This window comes from Boleophthalmus pectinirostris, unplaced genomic scaffold (genome assembly GCF_026225935.1).
Source record: "Boleophthalmus pectinirostris isolate CB_2022bp ecotype Guang Dong unplaced genomic scaffold, ASM2622593v1 HiC_scaffold_1, whole genome shotgun sequence".
NCBI lineage: Eukaryota > Metazoa > Chordata > Actinopteri > Gobiiformes > Gobiidae > Boleophthalmus > Boleophthalmus pectinirostris.
The window spans coordinates 19,005,459-19,023,533 of record NW_026570970.1 but is presented as its reverse complement, the minus strand read 5'-3'; the positions used below and the strand labels follow the sequence as shown (position 1 = coordinate 19,023,533).

General features: G+C 39.5%; 1 protein-coding gene across 1 annotated transcript in view; it reads left to right on the top strand.

Moving 5' to 3' along the window:
- The window catches only part of nck2a (NCK adaptor protein 2a), a 13,698-nt gene extending 4,775 nt beyond the window's left edge, over positions 1-8,923 (top strand). The window contains 2 exon segments of the mRNA XM_055156053.1: positions 6,215-7,001; positions 7,342-8,923. Of these exon segments, the coding sequence (XP_055012028.1) occupies positions 6,215-7,001; positions 7,342-7,536 (982 nt within the window). The 3' untranslated portion in view covers positions 7,537-8,923.
- The last annotated feature ends 9,152 nt before the right edge of the window (positions 8,924-18,075 follow it).

The window sequence follows — 18,075 nt, the reverse complement described above, 5'->3', positions numbered from 1 at the left end:
TCATCTGTTGTCATGATTTGTTCTACCAAGTGAGGCAAAAGCAAAGAGGCCTGCAATGTGAAAAGGCTGCCTCTTATGCTTCGTGCCCTCTTCACTTTGAAATGAGCAAATGTGATCTGACCAGTATTGCCTCCAGTGTGAACACATCCATGGTGTAATATGCTGACAGCCCTGGGTCCTGTGCAGAGCTCTCCAGCTTTCTCGGCTGTTGTTGTTCACACTGGAGCGCCACACAAGATTGCTAAAATATAAATATTGAAGTATTGACAAACAAAAAATCCATATCACAAAAACAAAACGGCAAAACAGAACCATACAAAGTTTTCCATCTGAATCTTGAACTGAACAAAAGGTAAAAGGAGCTGTTAACATGAAAATTACCTCTTCATGACATCACAAGGTGGAACAGATCATTTTGAGCTTCGGAGATGCACACAGTGTAATAATGCAGTGTTAAGATGTGTGAATGAAGCAAAACATAACTCCGGTTATGTTTTTAATGAGGTAGCAACATTGTAACATAGCTTAAAACTCACAAGAGTTAAGGCCCGGTTTTGCCCCCAATTTTACCAGTAGCGCAAGTGTGGGGCATGGAGCTCTAAACAAGAGGTGTGCCATGCCTGAATATTGGATGGAGCGAAGCTGACTGAGGGTGTGGAGTGGCATGTTCACTGAATTGCCAGAATCGTAAATATCAAACTAGTTCACTGAAAATCTAAATGTAACAAGCTCAAGACTTTTTTTGTCTGGAAAGGTATTAGGTGGTAAATATAAATGCTAAATATATTCTTAACATGTTCGCAGGGGAGGACTGGGACCAAAAACGGCCCCCCCACATTTTTACCTCAGATGAAAGGCACGGGAGCGGGAGCGGCCAGGGGGAGAGCAGCGCTCAGCGGGTCTGGTGTGGGATGGGGAGTGCATGAGATAGACATTGGTCTGCACGCGGAGTGTTCGAAACACAAGAGCAGCCTGTTTTGTTATGGCCCATCCAAAATTCTATATTCCTGGTGCCTCTACTGGTGCGTACTTGTATTGTGGGGCTCCAGAGCTGTTTTATTGTACCCATATATAACTTTTTCCCACACCCCTCTTTGCTGCCTGGTAATGAGGCAAAGATTGCAGACATTACCCACACTGGCAGTGCTTTTAAATACTACAGCGGGCACAGATTGGTTCAGATGCCATCACCATATCTGTACCTGTACTTTTGCTTTGACACAATAACTGAATTTTTGCAATGGAACCTACCTAGATGATTAAGGGATTACACAGACTTCTTACTCTGTCAAAGTAAAAAAAGAATGATCTCAATTCAAAACAGTTGCATTTGCACAATCAATATAGCATTTTCCTCGTATCATGCAGGCCTTCTCCACACAGTGTCCCACGTGTTTCCATCAGCCCCTCACTGTAGTTCACCTCTTTGACATGGGGCTTGATTGATTAGTGGAGAATCAGCCTCGTAATGGTACCGCTGGCATAATGGATTCACTGCCTCTGCCCATCTATATTACCTATTGACTGTAACATTATGGCCTCGTTCCATTTCACTTTAAGTAGTGAGCTTCCAGGACTGCCTCCGTGTTAAAAGCCTTGAGTAAATCTAATCGGCGGGAAAAGTCTGGTGATGAGGTGATGAGCCATCGCTGAGGTCATAAATAAGGCAGTCAGCTCCTTGTAGGCCTGTCACGATAACACATTTTGAAGCACGATATATAGGCTCTGTGTGCACAACATCGCCTAGCAACCACACTGTTAGCGTCACTACTTCCTGTCCAACTGTTTGGGGTTTTTGATGAGTGGTGGTAAAATTTATAAATGTTTTAAGATCAGGCATTGGACAGCAAATAGTGGGTGGATGTAACTGACAACATGTTAAAAAGTACACAAATAATGTGAGTACTTGAGTGGAGGGCACTTCCCTTTTTAGAAAGCGACGTGTTTGTGTCTCAATGCTAATGCTAATGCTAACGTTGAGGCATTATAAATATTGCAACAAAGCTACATATAAAAATAATTGAGTTGTCTTTGAATTGATTGATTGATTTGAATTGATCAGAATTTTAATAGGTTGCTTATTTTATGTTTTCTTATTTTATAGCAATGTAACAATAACCGAAATATCGTGATATTGTATCGTCAAAATTCTCAAAATACTATTGTGGGCCATCACAATATATATCGAATTACAAGTCTCTTTGCTTAAATTAAGAGTTGTGGTGCAGCAATAAAAAAGACAGTGGGAACTACATAGACCATGATCCTTTGCTCCATTTCAGTGCAGACTACAAGAAGAAATAACAGTTCTAAGCACTTTTAAGTCTTACTTCTTTGGATTAAATCTTGTCAAGGCATTTTAAGAGGAAAAAGTAGCATATTAAAAGTTTTGTTTGCCTCCACAAAATTTTGCAATAAATATCATACCATGAGATGTATATCGTGAAAACATCGTACAGAGAGATTTGGTTATTGTTACATCCCTAATCATGAGCTAAATATGCTGTGACAGTATCGTATCGTGAGACTTGGATATCGTTACACCCCTAATATTTAAAAAAAATTTGACTGCTTTGAGATACAGTGAGCTAGCTATTGCGATAAATGATAATATTGAACCTACTTAATGCTACTGACACAAATTTGGATAATCCCAGTAAACCAGTTTTTAAAAAGGTCATCAAAGTATCATTAAAGGCATGAGCTGCAACAAATAAATATCAGAATGAACTAATAATTAACAGCAGAAGTTATTTATTCAACCCTCTACAGCTCAAATTTTACGTTATTACATAAAAATGGCAAAAATCTCTCCATTATTGAAAATAAATTGTACCCACGATAAATATTGAGCCCCAAACTATATTGTTCCAGCATTCATTTGTTGAACATTAAGTTGATAAAGTATATCATGGCTTAGCTACTTGCATAAGTGAACAGCCTAAAATGTAATCGACCTCCATCATTTTTACTTCATCTCCATTTACAGAATACAATATTTGACTAAGCCAGGTCTGCGATTTGGACGCACGCTGTGATCACGGTCATCCCACTCTCATTTAATTTTCATTGGCTTGTATCATACACATTCAACCAGGCAGAATTGAATTGTAAATGGCCGCCCGTTGCTTCATGCTCCACTTTTCTCTTAAACTGTAATGGCAGATAGACAAGTAACTGCTCAACCCCATTCATACATGTTTGTCTTGAAATACTAGCTGTTTAATTTTAAAGCTCCTATATTGACTTCTGAGCTTTAAGCCATGTTAAAATGTTGTTACCTCGTCAAAAACATATCTGGAGTTCTGTTTGTTTCATTCACATGTTTGATTAACCCTTTATTATTAGTCTGTCTACATCTCCAACGGCCATAATGTACTGTTCCACCTTCTGATGTCATGATGCTGTAGTTTTCAAGTTAATGGTTACAAGTTACGGTCCTTTGTTTTATAGAAATGAGCAATTCCAGGGTTAAAATTACCCAATTGATTCTTGTGAAAGTGTATGCAGTTTACAAACAAAGTGGAGCACTTTCTGCTTTACCTCATGACATGGAACAGAGGGTTTTCTGTTTGAGAGAAGAACTCAGCCTAAATATGCAGGGTTTATGTGTTAAACATGTGTAAATGAAACAAAATGCAACTTCAGGTATGTTTGTAACAAACATAATGGATCAAAAAATAGTGTAATTTGGGCCTTTTTAAATAGATATTCTAGTGACATTATAATCTTTTAAAATTATTTTTAGTACTTCTTTCTTGTGTAAATAAAGTGAGATTACTTTATGTAACTTTCGGCTCCACATGTGGTTTGCAGGACAAAAGTTGCTGAGTAAGAGCTTAAAAGGACTCCCAAAATCCTCTCACATTGACGCCCTGTGCACCTCATACCAAGAAAACGTGTTCGGAGAATTTTATTGTGGTTTGGGCAAAGTCACAAAACTCCTTATTGGACTCGAGTCGCTTGGATCAAAATTCTTTCATATTTTCCCTTCTATCCGAACTGTACAAACATGTCTTATGCTACAAATAACACATTAGTTATTATCATTACTTGCACATTCATTATTATTTTTGAGTATCATGGGAGCATAGTTAGTTTAAAAAAAAGTGATCAGGTAAAAATAAATCAAATACTGGTACTGTATCTGTTAGAAGATTATGTGTAACATTTTCATGCCATCTTTTCCTGACATCCTGGGGACTTAAAGGGCCCATATTATTCTATTTTCTGATCTATGTTGTAATGTTGTATCCTCATATGTAGACCGAGTTCTTCTCTCAAACAAAAAACAGACTGTTCCACCTTGTGATCATGTCATGTGGTAATACAGGAAGTTTTTCACTGTGTTTTTAAGCTCTGTACACCTTCACTAGACTAATTTGGATGATTTCAGGTATGGAATTTCCAATCTCTACTAAACAAAATGTAAAAGGTAATTGTTAAGTTGAAAACTGCTGCTTCACAACATCAGAAGGGACTAAGCATTTTGAGCTTAAGAGATGCTGACAGATGAATAATAAAAGGTTACTCAAACATGTGTGACTGAAACAAAACAACTCCAGGTATGTTTTTGATGAGGTGACAGCATTCTAACATGGCAAAAAGCCCACAAGAGTTAATTTTGCAAAATATAGGGCCTTCAAATTACAACAGTTCCAGTTTGTAACAATACAATACAATTATGACTGATGTATATAATGATAATATAATCATTTTGTTGAATAGTGGGCTGAGTTTAAGGGCAATGGAGGTAGCTTGTCCAGGTGAGGTAACAGGGAGTAGTCATCAGGGAGTAGTCTTCAGCTTTATTTTTCTCTCTATGACTAACATTTTGTACCATATGTGGGCTGGACAGTAGAGTGAAGTAATATGCTACAACGTGGAGTCATAGGCGCTTTCATCAGCTCAGCCTGCATCCTAGGGCTCTTTCACTAGATGAAGAGGCGCTGGGGGAGTGCACGTGTGGGAGGAGAGGTACTGTTCTCGCCAGGTGCCTTGAAGTGGAAATGAGTCGAAGGTGTGTTTGTGCATCAAAACGTGCTTAAGGGAAAGTCAATACATCTCCACATCGTGTTTTAGATATTATTCCTCAGTTGGGACTACCTTTTAGAACAAGACCTAACCTGTCTTTAGCTTGGACACCCCTGCACCTCGCTATTAGATGTGCCTCTATACACATGATATACTTGTTATTCTCGTCCCATCCTTCCTTTGTCAGCAGTGTCCTGTGATGTGCAGTGCGAGAGAAACAGTTGCCAAGGGAGCCATGTCTATTTCACAGTTCTTTCCTCTCACCACTGCCAGCCAGTTTCATGGTACTCCAGCTGAACCCTGCTATTGTACCAAACAATGTAAATGTTCTGTTGAGCTGTGACATTTCTGTGGCATTTCAGCAGTTCCCTGACACCAACTGGCTGATTAGCTGTCAACAAAGACCTACTTGCAATCTTCACTACATTTATAGGCTCTGCGCACGTGGCATATGCTGTGCCAGTGGTCCCAGTTGAGGTTCAAAGCGCGGGCAACCCAATTATGATTTTGACACAGATCTACTGTTATCGGGATTGACTAAAACTTGGGGCTGTGACGATGTAATTGAATTGTATTAATGTGATCATGTGAATGACCTAGACAGGAGACGAAGACTTTGATCCTGATAATCTTTCATTATTAAACCCACGACTCGGCTTTTCATGGGCCGGTCTACTCCATCTGTGCACATTTTCACCTGTGTGATGAGCTGTAGTGTGGACAGCATAGGTCCATTCTAGTGCCTTAATAATCTTAGTTGTATTTTTAAAGTCTTTTGTAGTTCAGTCATCTCGTTGATTTTACAGGCAGTTACATATTTTATTTGGTGGTTATACTGCTCATTTTGATAAATGATTATGCTTGTGAATTCATGCTTTTCAGGGATTGTACCATATATCATCCCACTGTGTTATTCCAAATTGTGTGTGTTATTCTTTTTGTTCTTGTTTTGATGGCCTGAAAGTTCAGTTTTTGACCTCAATTAGTTTTTATGCTGACCTGGCTGCATTCTGCTCCCAAAGGAGTTTCTTCTTTCCTGATTTATTTTTGCACAATTCTGGCTCATCTTAACCTCTTGTCCTTACTTTCTTGTTAGTTTTCCTTGTGACCATGATTCAGTCCATCACAGGTGGTTTATATGTTTTGCATCTCATTTAACAGGCAAATAACCAACAATCAGCAATGTCTGAAGGCATTTGTTTTGTTCTGTAGGTTTGGGGAAAACAAAAAGGAAGACCAGTGCTAGAGACACTTCTCCAACGCCGAGCTCTGATGCCGAGTATCCCTCAAATGGCAGTGGTGGAGGGGGCGGAGCCGCTGAGAGAATCTATGATCTCAACATCCCCGCCATAGTCAAGTTTGCCTACACTGCAGAGCGTGATGACGAGCTGACCCTGGTCAAGGGCTCCCGTGTGGTGGTGATGGAGAAGTGCAGTGATGGCTGGTGGAGGGGCAGCCAGGGCGGCCGTGTGGGCTGGTTTCCTTCTAACTATGTCCAAGAGGAGTCGGGGGGAGCTGAGGACGGAGGGGAGGGGGACACCTCTCGGGGATACCTCAGCTCTCAAGGGACATTATTGGCCAACGGGCGAGCAGGAGGTCGTGTTCTGCACCTAGTCCAAACACTCTACCCCTTCAGCTCTGTGACAGAGGAGGAGCTGAACTTTGAGAAAGGAGAAGTGATGGAGGTGGTGGAGAAGCCGGAGAACGACCCTGAGTGGTGGAGGTGTAAGAACTCACGAGGGCTGGTGGGGCTAGTGCCTAAGAACTATGTGATGGTGCTGGAAGAGCGGCCTGCGCTCTCCTCCTCCACCTCGGGCTCCCCCAACCGCCACATAGCCCCGGCACGCTCAGGGAAGTTTGCCGGGAGGGACTGGTACTATGGGGCTGTCACCAGGCACCAGGCAGAGTGCATCCTCAATGAGAGGGGGGAGGAGGGAGACTTCCTCATACGGGACAGTGAGTCATCGGTGAGTCAGGATCTCAACACACTGAAATTTGACATTCAATCAATGTAAACACTTTCACTTAATATGATTTTGATAGAAATTGACAATAAACACTAGAAATCCACTTTTAATAATTTTAGTTTTACAAGCTTTTTACCTACTATACACACTATCATGTCCCATATACTACATATATTAGGAACTTTGTCCTTTTAGTGTTACTTGGCATAGACATATGAAATTAATAAAGCAAGGTTAACTCTTTAGTGCAGTGAGATAAATAATTGAGGGCTTAGTACACACTGCCCTCTGTTGGTGGAATTGCGTGCCTCTAACCTATTGTCTTGTGTATCTGTTGCAGCCTAGTGATTTCTCCATCTCCCTGAAAGCGGCTGGCAAGAACAAGCACTTCAAAGTGCAGCAATCTGAAGGGGTGTATTGTATTGGCCAGCGCAGGTTCAACTCTATGGACGAACTAGTAGAGCATTACAAGAAAGCCCCCATTTTCACCAGTGAACATGGGGAGAAGCTGTACCTGGTGAAAGCGCTGCTGTGATAAACCCCTCCTTTGTCTACACTGGATCTGACACAATTCTTAAGTCACTCCCGTCTTAACAAGCCTTAGCCTTGGACCCTGCTTCAGTGAAGGGGAACGTGTCCTCTCCTAGGTTTTGTTTTTCACACACAAATTGTATCTAGTGCCCTCCAGTGGAGACTCACAGAATCTGTGCTTGGTCCATAAAGTCCATGGAAATCAAGCACTGTGTGAACTTGCAGCCACATCCCTGCACTAATTTGCCTCTTTTTTGGGGGTGGTGACTAGATCCACTACAATAGACGCCTACAGGGCCTTGTGGGAGTGGCGCTTTCATGATGTCATACATAATGTCCATCTTCTACAGCACACATTTAAGTTACACCATTGCTCTTAATCCACTCAGCAGGACGGGGACACTTTAAGAGGACATAGCCTCTTTGGACCTTACCCTGATGTCTCTTGTCCTGTTTCAGCCATGTTTTATTTTTTTTGTTTTTAAAAGATACTAAAATACCCTTTTCTGAGCTGTAGATTTTTCAGATCTCTATAGAGTGAATAATCACAAATGATTTCACAAAGTGACCAGTTACTCTTGCCTTTACCTCCTGTTTTTTCATTGATCATCTACATGATTTCTCTACTTTTATGCCATCAAAGCCCGTCTTGTCTATCTTTTCACAATCTAGGATTGTGATGGCAGTTTCCCTGTTCTATTTGGAGAACTGTTGCAATAGAGGAGATATTAGTAGAGTTTGAATGTTTTAGTGTAACCAAATGTGCCACTTTGTACCCATACTGCTGGCTTCAGGTCGGCACTGCACCCATTAAAGTTCCATTTATTTTCATGCTCTTTACAATGGATCACAATCAGTACGTCCCAGTATATGTCTGTGAACACACCAGGACTGATGAATGATTCAAACACACTTACATTATAGCCCCTACAGATCAATAGAAACTTTTTTGTGTTTTTGTGATAATATGAGGAGCCTTTATGGGACATGTGATTCAGACACTAAAATATAACATTAAAAATTAAATGTTTGCCCTACTTTACATCATTACCCGTACAAAAATCTGGATGCTGAACAATTATTTATTATGGCAAGCTGGCTTTCACTGTTAATAACCAAATACACTGTCACATGGGTTGTAGTAATAAAAAACCTACCAAACATCTGATTCTGTTAGTACATGTGTTTACCAATGGAAGTGTTGATGGTGGTCTCAGCTTTTATATATCTGAATGTTATTGAGCATTGTTATTTAATTCTTGTCTCCACTGTATGTATATAATCAAAGGTGCATATATGAGATGATGAGATCCAACAATGGTACTGTACCACCGACAATGATGAGAATTTAAATACATTTGTTCAATAAAATTTTTGAAGAATACCAAGAATGAGCTGTGTGGTTCTTGTTACTGGGCAATGGAGGGTCAGAGGCATTTTGGTGTGTGTGTGTATATGTATATATGTATATATGTATATATATGTATATATATATATATATAAATAAAATATTTTTGCATTGTTTTTTATTGTTTTTCAATTTGACTAGACCGTTTTGTGTGGTGGCCCATTTTTGTTCAAGATTTTACAATAAGGACACTTACACGATACATGTGAAACATTATTTATGAATTATTTTCTTCACATTATTTTATCATGCAAGAAGGTCTAAATTATTTTTGCTCCAATTGCTCTTGATTACCCCTGGTCTCTAAAAAACTTTGTACAATTTTGGATGGGCTGGCAATTCTTCCTTGATATCACTAGGGGGCAGTCTGTAGCTGTAGCTTTGTGCATGTGTTTGTTCACAAATACATGGGGGAAAAAAAGTGACCTCAGGTATTTCTCAATTGTATTTGCTGAGGTATTAATTTAAAGCGTGGAAGGCTTCATGCTAACTGGGACTAAAATGTGCACATTACTTGTTGACTTGTTAATCAAATATAATTAAAAACGAACAAAGAAAAACAAAGAATATGGAAGCTTTTAATCAGTCAAATGCAGGCCGTTGCACGTTGTCAAGGTCATTGTCAGGGTCTACTTTTATTAAATGTCTTATCAAAACAGAAAAAATAACCCTCCCAAACAACAGCCCGACCTTATCAAAGGCAGACTCCACGTTTCTGCACTGACATGAAACCAGCCGCTGAGGAAAACTGGGAGATTGATGTTTGCAGCGAAATGTCTGGACAGAAGTGAGTAAATAACCACCAGCCTGTGTGTGTGAGCCATAGGTCTACTCAAATGTTTTTAAAATGCTTTGAGGAGCACAGGATGGCCTAGATTTTATAATGCACCACGGATAGATGGGATTTCTTGGAGGTGACTACTGCTAAAATGCAAGTCAAAAGTTTGTTTGGAGAACATGCGTCGCCATCTGGCTCAAAAGAGGATACAGCTGTGGTAAATAAGAAGTGCTAAAAACAGCCTAAGGGAAGTACTGATCTATACTCCGAATGACATGACCCAGTGAAATGACTTTGATTTGATTTCCTGTGACAAATGAAGTCCAATTAAATCATTTACTTTTATGATCTGAAAGTAGAAAGGCTGTAAAAAAAGAATGATAACGTCTTAATGATTGGATATGTTTCTTTGATCTATGTTATAATTTTGTTTCCTCATTGCAAACGTACCTGGAATTGTGTTTTCTTTCTTTCACAAACACTGCATATTTAAGCTGGCTCTTCTCTCAATCAGAAAACAACATACATCTTCACTAGTATTATTTTAATTTAATTTCAGCCTTGGAATTGACATCTCTACTGAACTAAAGGGAAAAGGTAGCACTACATGGCATCACAAAGTGGGACAGAACATTTTGAGCTTTGGAGATGTAGACAGACTAATAAAGGGTTACTCAAACATGTGTTAATAAAACAAAACACAACTACAGGTATGTTTTTGAGGAGGTAACAACATTATAACATGGCTTAAAGCTCACAACTTTGTATAATACAGAACCTTTAAACACTGATTGATTTTCCTGTTCATTCAGAAAATCTTTTAATTCCTTCTATAAAACCTTTTCAGTTCAATGGTAATTTAATATGCATTTCTTTGCCAATGACTACTTCATACATTTTCCTTTACAGACTGAAATCAAAACTGTATTTGATTTGAAATGATGTCTCAAGCTGCAAGGCTCTGCACTGAAGTTACAGCCTTGGGCAAATAATAATCACAGCACATCCAGGCGTCTGGAAACCTGGAAGTACCATACTGGTGATTGACGCATGTAGTGTAGGTGATGCTGGATTAGATGTAAGGACAGACACGCACATGCACACACACGCACATACAAACACAGCACCTTTAAGTGCCAATCTGTTTGTGAGGCCAGATGTATTGATCGCGAAATCAATGTATGCCTCCATTACAGTATAATCAAGCATAAGTCTGTACCATCTGCACATAGGACTAATGGAAATGCTTTCACCTCACACTTTGGCTCCTGCATCTTTTCAGAAATACTTTTAAGGTGACTTCAGACGCTGGGATTTGAATGGACAAAGTGGCACCGCAGACTTTGCCCGGCATTCTCTCTCAACACACTGAAAAGTCTTAACACATTATCTTGTTAGTATAAAATACCACTATTCATTGAATCTCTCCCCTAAAGAGCGAGCAGACCACAAAAGACAAATACATCAGTGATAATAAAATAAAGGAAAGCCAGGAGCTACATTTGAACTCAAAAGCACTCTGCCTTGACTGCCTTTGTCTTAGAGTCAAAAGTCAAAAATCACCAGACAAAATATAAACATGCACAGAGCAGATAGTGACTGTGCAGTGAAAAATACATATAGACACATGTATTATTATTATGTGAAGTAGGGGTGTGCAAAAACTTTTTGGTATCTTTTAGCATTTTTTATATATTTTTTTGTGTTGCTTATTTAATGGAACGAAACTTGTTCACTATTTTCACTACAATTAAAATAGATGCACTAAACACAAGTAGTAGTTTAACAAAAAATATTGTTGCTAAACTGTATTTGGTTCTTAAAAACAGCAATATATGACAGAGCATAAAGTGCAGTTTATCAATTATCGCATGTATCGCCATAATCGTGATAATATCATATCATGAGCCATTTATCAAGAATCGTAACGAATCGTGAGGGACCCTGTGATTCCCAGTCCTAATCTGAAGTGGAGCTCTGGAGGCCTAGCTGTTTGCTCACTCAGCTGCTAGTTGATGGATTGACCCCCTGTCCTCCAATTAATTCTGTTGTGTCCTTGGGCAAGACACTACAACCAGCTTGCTCCCAGTGTCATGGCAGTGTGTGCATGAGTCTGCGCCAGGGCAGTGAATAATGGACTTGTGAGCTTTGTGTGATTCTGAAAGCATGAATGACCGTTCATGAGCCATGACTTTAATATAGCCTCACTGACACATCTAGATATTGTATTCCAGTGTCTCTACAAAGTATTTAGTACATGATTGTATCTTCCCTTGACAAGTTAGAAACTATATGCGACGTGGGAGTGAAAAGGAGCAAAGCAGCCCAAGGCAAGAGCTGAATCCAAACTGCTGCTGTCTGCGGCCTTGTGCACCCTTTGCTCCTTCAGCAATAACATTCTGAGAACCATTATATACACATGCACCAATTAGCACTGAGAGAGATGTATGCATACAAATACTAAAATTATTGTTAATTTTTTACACAGTTTAGTAGTGATCAGGCCTTAAAACTGGACCAATTAAACAGTTTAAAGCTATTTAAGCTGTTTAACTTTTTAAAACCACATTCTACTAATTATTTTTCATTGTAGGTAATGGATTGTCATTTTGTGTTTTTCAGAGGGACAAGGGCCGCAGTGAGACAACTGTAGACTTCACTGTGCTCTATGTGAGTGTAATCCCTCCATCGTCCAGGGAGGATCCATAGCAAAAAAAATCAATATTGTCAACTGGACAAAAGTGTTTTTTTTTTGTTTTTTTTTACTGAAGACGTTTTGCAGCTCATCCAAGCTGCGTCTTCAGTTTTGGTCAGATTGCTGATGGACATATATCTGCCTAAAGGAAGGAGCTAACTACACTGAAACTAATCCAATCCAACTTTATTTGTATAGCACATTTTACAAACAAAACAGTTTCCAAAGTGCTTCACATAGCAATGCAAAACATTTTACTTTAAAAAGAAAAAAACTCAACAGAAATATGTTTAATAAGGACACTGATAGAATAAATTAATAAAATAATAATAATAAAATCAATGAACAAAAATAATAAAATCAATACATAAAAGCAGTCCTAAAAAATAAAAGAGATAAATAAATAAATAAATAAAAGACACGGAGGACCAACCACACAAGTCACACGGTATTAAAAGCCAGAGAATAAAAGTGGGTCTTAAGACGAGACTTAAAACACTCCACTGTGGGGGCTGTTCAGATGTGGGGGGGCAGAGCGCTCCAGAGTTTGGGGCTGGCCACAGAGAAGGCCCTGTCCCCCCTGTTTTTTAAGTCTCCACGAGCTGGAGCTGGCCCTTGGACCTCAGAGTGCGTGCGGGGGTGTAAATTTCGATGAGGTCCGAGATGTATTGTGGGGCCAGTCCATTCAAAAACAAATAATAAAATGAAAAAACAAATAATAAAATGAAACTAACATACCTACTTGTTTACAGTGTTTATGTTAACCAGGTCTGTTGAACTACACTATATCACTTAGGCACAGTTCACATTTAGTGTAGTTCATTAGACCTACAGACAGAAACTGTAAACAACTAGGTGTGTTGGTTTCACTGCGGTTTCTCCTCCCTTCAGGCAGATATAAGGCAGTGTCCAGCAACAATCTGACCAGAACTAAAGAAGCAACTTGGATGATCTGCAAAACGTTTTCACTCAAAAAAAAAAAAACCTTTGTCCAAAATAACCTTTGCTACTGTAATCAGTGATAATAAATGTAGCTTATCACTATCAGGCTACATGTCTAGAATCAAGAAGAAATTACAAAAGTTTTTTTTTCATAGCCTTCAGCCTAAACAGTCTATTTTACGGTTTCAAGGTAAAATGAAGCCTGTATCTATTCATGAATGCTGCCTTTTCTTTAAGTTATTGCATTTGCTTCTGAAGAATGCTCAAGATGTTATTAGAAGATGCCACTATATTGTCCTTCACAAATGCTTTAGGGGCACAACAAAGGTAAAACAGCACTGACAATCAAACATTGTCATAACACGCGCCTGGAGGAAAAAATGAGTCATTGTGTGATAGAAAACGTGGTGTACTGAGTAAATTCCGCTGCACATGTGCTTTGTCGCCTCAATCCCTTTAAGCACCGCTCACCTTTAAAGAACAAATATAAAGGAAAAGTCCAAAAAGCGCGAGGTCCGGACGCGCAGAGGGACGTGGCGAGACCAGGTGCGAAGAGCGTCCGTGCCCCTGGTCTCCTCCCCGCGGGCTCTCCAGTCCTCAGACCCCCATCACCTTGAAAACCCATCAAGACGTACAACGCCCACGGCCACCACAGTAGCTTCCTCCAAGTCTAATTAGGAGCGTCTTTTATTTCATTTTCACAACATGACAAACGCAACGGGACATTTTGCACCTACGAGCGGAAGGAGATGTCAGGAGTGGAGCTATTTCCAGAAGAACACAAGCTGGTGGTCAAGGTGGCAGGTGCTTGCAACATGGTTAGCCACATATAGGAGCCACTGATGGGAAGAACACTTAGAAAATGTATTTAGAGTCTACAGAATACTGAATACTTGCATTAAAGAGTATTTTGTAACATTTTCGGTTACATGAGCCAATCAGAGTATTGCATTCTGTTTGTTAAAGGTGCATTTTGTAACATTTCTGGTTGCAGGGGTTTGCTAGTTGCTTATCTCCATAAACATTGCATTGCTTTTTCAAGAATGTTTCACAATATGACATTAAATGCTAGCATGATCGGCTTATTCAATTACTGATGTTTTACTGATACAGAATATTTTGAAAAGCATTCATAGCCTGATTCATCAGTTTCACTTTGTAGAAACCGTCTGACCTCGCAGCGTTAGAATTTGTTCGCTCAATGGCAGGCGGGTACTTTTTTAATTTAACTAATCACTGCTATTTGGTCGTGATGTTTGTAATGCACCGCTAACAGGGCAAACTGGTATATTAAGCTTTTCCCAAATCCCGTAGGAAGAAGGGCAATAACGGCTTTCCTTTTGATAAAATTCACCAAACATTGTTCTGGCTTTAAATCCTCGATCTTGGGAATCGTTGCCAACACAGAATATATGGCTCTTCGCTGATTGGCTGGTGCCCAAACTCGCACTTCTGGTTTTCTTGCAAAGTGTCGAGTGTATTTTGATTCCTGACCTAGTCGCTGGAGAGAAATGAAAATGAGCGGAGACACTAGGTGGCACCAGCCTGGCTAGCGTGGTCTCGCTTCTCCACAGATCTGTCCTGCCACCTGCCTCCAGTATAGTGGTATATTTATACTATACTGTGGAACACTTACGGTGAAGCACTAAAATTGCTATGGAAACAAGCAGGCAGCGGATCCTCACCCAAAAAGTTACACGGTGCACCATTAAGCATTGCCTATCACTAACTGGAGAAGGAAAAAATATTCATGCACTCAAAACAAGAGCTCTGTTTTCTATTTTTCTCACTAATAATGTGCAGTTTGAAGCCTAAATTGTGAGCTCAAGTACTGCATGTATTCTTTTGATTTTAGAAAAGTATCTGTATTCTGAATGCCACCAAATGAAAAAGTGACTGTACCAGAATACAGTTACTCAAAATTAGCATTTGGAACACGTATTCTCGGTACATGTATTCAGTTACTTCCCAACACTGGTAGGGGCAGTATTCTGTGAGGAGGACATAATATCACTGTGGTAGAATATCAGACCACGGCTTTGTCTCTGATGCACAAACATGGATTTCACAGTTGTTTGTGCACAATGGAAAATATGAGTCATTTTATCCGCTCCAAAGTATATTATTTTCAGGTCAGTGTGCCGAGTGGAGAGAAATCAAGCTCTATGAAAGACTTCAAACAGGTCGAAAAGTGCATTTCCTCCTCTGCTTCATCTAATTCTGAAATACCTGCTCTTTACAATATTATGTGACAGTGGCACCCATGGGATACTAATTTGCATTTAATAAAGCCATACATCTGCTGTTATTGCATCACTCAAATAGAAAAAAAAGTACCGCAATATGTTCTTCAAACAAAAGAAAACCTAACATGACACAGAAAAGACAGGGAGGAACTTAATCCTTCAGAGTATGATTTTAAAGCGCCTAATATTACCCTATTTCCTGATCCATGTTATAGTTTTAATTAATTTTAACTTTTCTCCTCATCATAAACATACCTGGAGTTGTCAGATGAAGAAAAGAGGAAGAGCGCTTCACTGGGTCATAAAAAAGTTATATCAGTACAGGTGCTCTACGAGGGTTAAACTTGTAATCTTAACAGAAAATTATTAAAGTTAAAAGTCCTTTATTACATGAAGGGATGCCAACCCGTTTCGACCAGCAAGATAGTCTTCGTCAGGGCAAAAAGTTGTGGTTGTTTCATTCACACATGTTTAACACACAACCCTACATCTTTAGTCTGAGTTCATCTCTCAAACTGAAAACACTTCCACCTTCCACCAAGACGTGCTCTACTGTGTTTTTTAAACTCCGTACACCTTCACTATAATCATTTGGATAATTTCAGCCCTGGAATTGCCAATCTCTCCTGAGGGCCTGTTTACACAAAAATGACAAAATATTTTATTGGAAGTGCCTTTTGTTTATACAATGATGGCATTTTTGCGGCTTAAAAACGCAAAAAATCTGAAACCACCTTCCAGAGTGGAGACGTTGAATACTCTCTGCCGTAGCGTTTCCGTCTACACTGCCCAAGACGCAAAACTCTGGTCAGATTTGCTCACATCGTGGATGCTTTTACATGACATACATACAGTTCACAGAAAACTGGCATGCATACTCAATCCAATTCCACACACTTTTGCGTCACCGTGTGCACGCAGATTTCCTCCCAAAAATGCTTGTCTAAACGCGGAATGAAAAGTGAAGGCGCAACACCACTTTTGCATCTTCTGTTCAGACTGGCATCGCATAAACGTAGCCTGAACTAAAGGTAAAAGGAGCTATTAACTTGAAAACGACACATCACAAGGTGGAGAGAGAATTTTGAGCAATTTGAGCTTTGGAGATGTAAACAGACTAATAATGGGTTACTCAAATGTGTGACTGAAACAAAATACAACTGCAGGCATGTTTTTGATGAGGTAAAAGCATTATAACATGGCTTAAAGTTCAAAGGAGTCATTTTTGCATAACAAAGGACCAGGTCAGTTATGAATGTGTGATCCAAGAGTTGACCACTAATTGATGGTTTAATTTCTTTCCATCCCATTGATGCAGTTAATGTGCACGACACTTGACCCACAAACCTCCTTCAGTCACTCGCAGTATGCGGTTGATGGCAGTATGAGCACGCAGAGTGGATACCTTGATAAAAGATTGAATGATACTCAAGATGAATATTCAGCTGTAAGAACACTTCAGGAAGAAAACACTGTATAATCTCTCCGTTTAAGATTACAGACGATTTGACCTCATTTAATATCTCTGTAATTACCCTTCCACGTGAAGCCAATCTTTAATGATGTAGGGATGTAATGAGTAGCTTTTCAGCTGGGAGTCGGTCACATTGTTTCTATGGATATGTCATTGCTCTGCTTCAAATGTTCCACAGTATGACAATAAACAGCTCTACCTTACATTTATTCAATAACAGGTGGTTTTATAGCTCAAAATTACCTAGAAAAAAACATGTATTTCTGAATATGAACATGGTTGCCTCTCCTTAGATCTGACCTGTAACTTAGTTTGCTTTGGTCTCCATGAAGATAGAAAGGTTTAATGCCATACTGTGAAACATTTGAGACAAAGCAGTAATATCTCCATGTAGAAAAGCATTTGACGGACCCTCCACCAGAAAAGTTACACAGTGCATCTTTAAACAAATGTTCAACAATTGTGCATGATTTGTTGGTTTCCTTTTGTATTATGCGTCTAATATTTTTGGGGTATCCTGTTTATTTAATGACCTGTCACCCTTGGGTCCTTGCCACGGAATGTTTATGATGACCACCTTGAGCTCTTCCCCTATTTGCCTGATGAAGACCTAGTGCAGTTGATGTCCTATTACAATCACAATTTGTAAGTAAGACTGTGTGTAATATTTTTCTCTGTTCATGTTTTTGGGCTGCTTCCTCTCCTCCAATGCAGCCGCTTCGAGAAACTGCTGTGCAAAGTTCTCAGTGATATTTCCTTCAAAAATACAAATCTCCAATAAATTTAGAGCCCCTGCCATCTGAAATTATGACATCTTCAGACTGTCCAAAGTGAATGGAACCTATTGTAAGGTTTTTAAGGAACATCTGCAAAACATTGATTTTAACCCTGCAAACTTTTCCAGATGTGACAGGCACTGAAAGAGTTCTCAGCACTGGTGGAAGAAGTAGTCAATTGTGTTACTTAAGCTAAAGTAGAGGTACCAGAGCAAAAAAAAGGA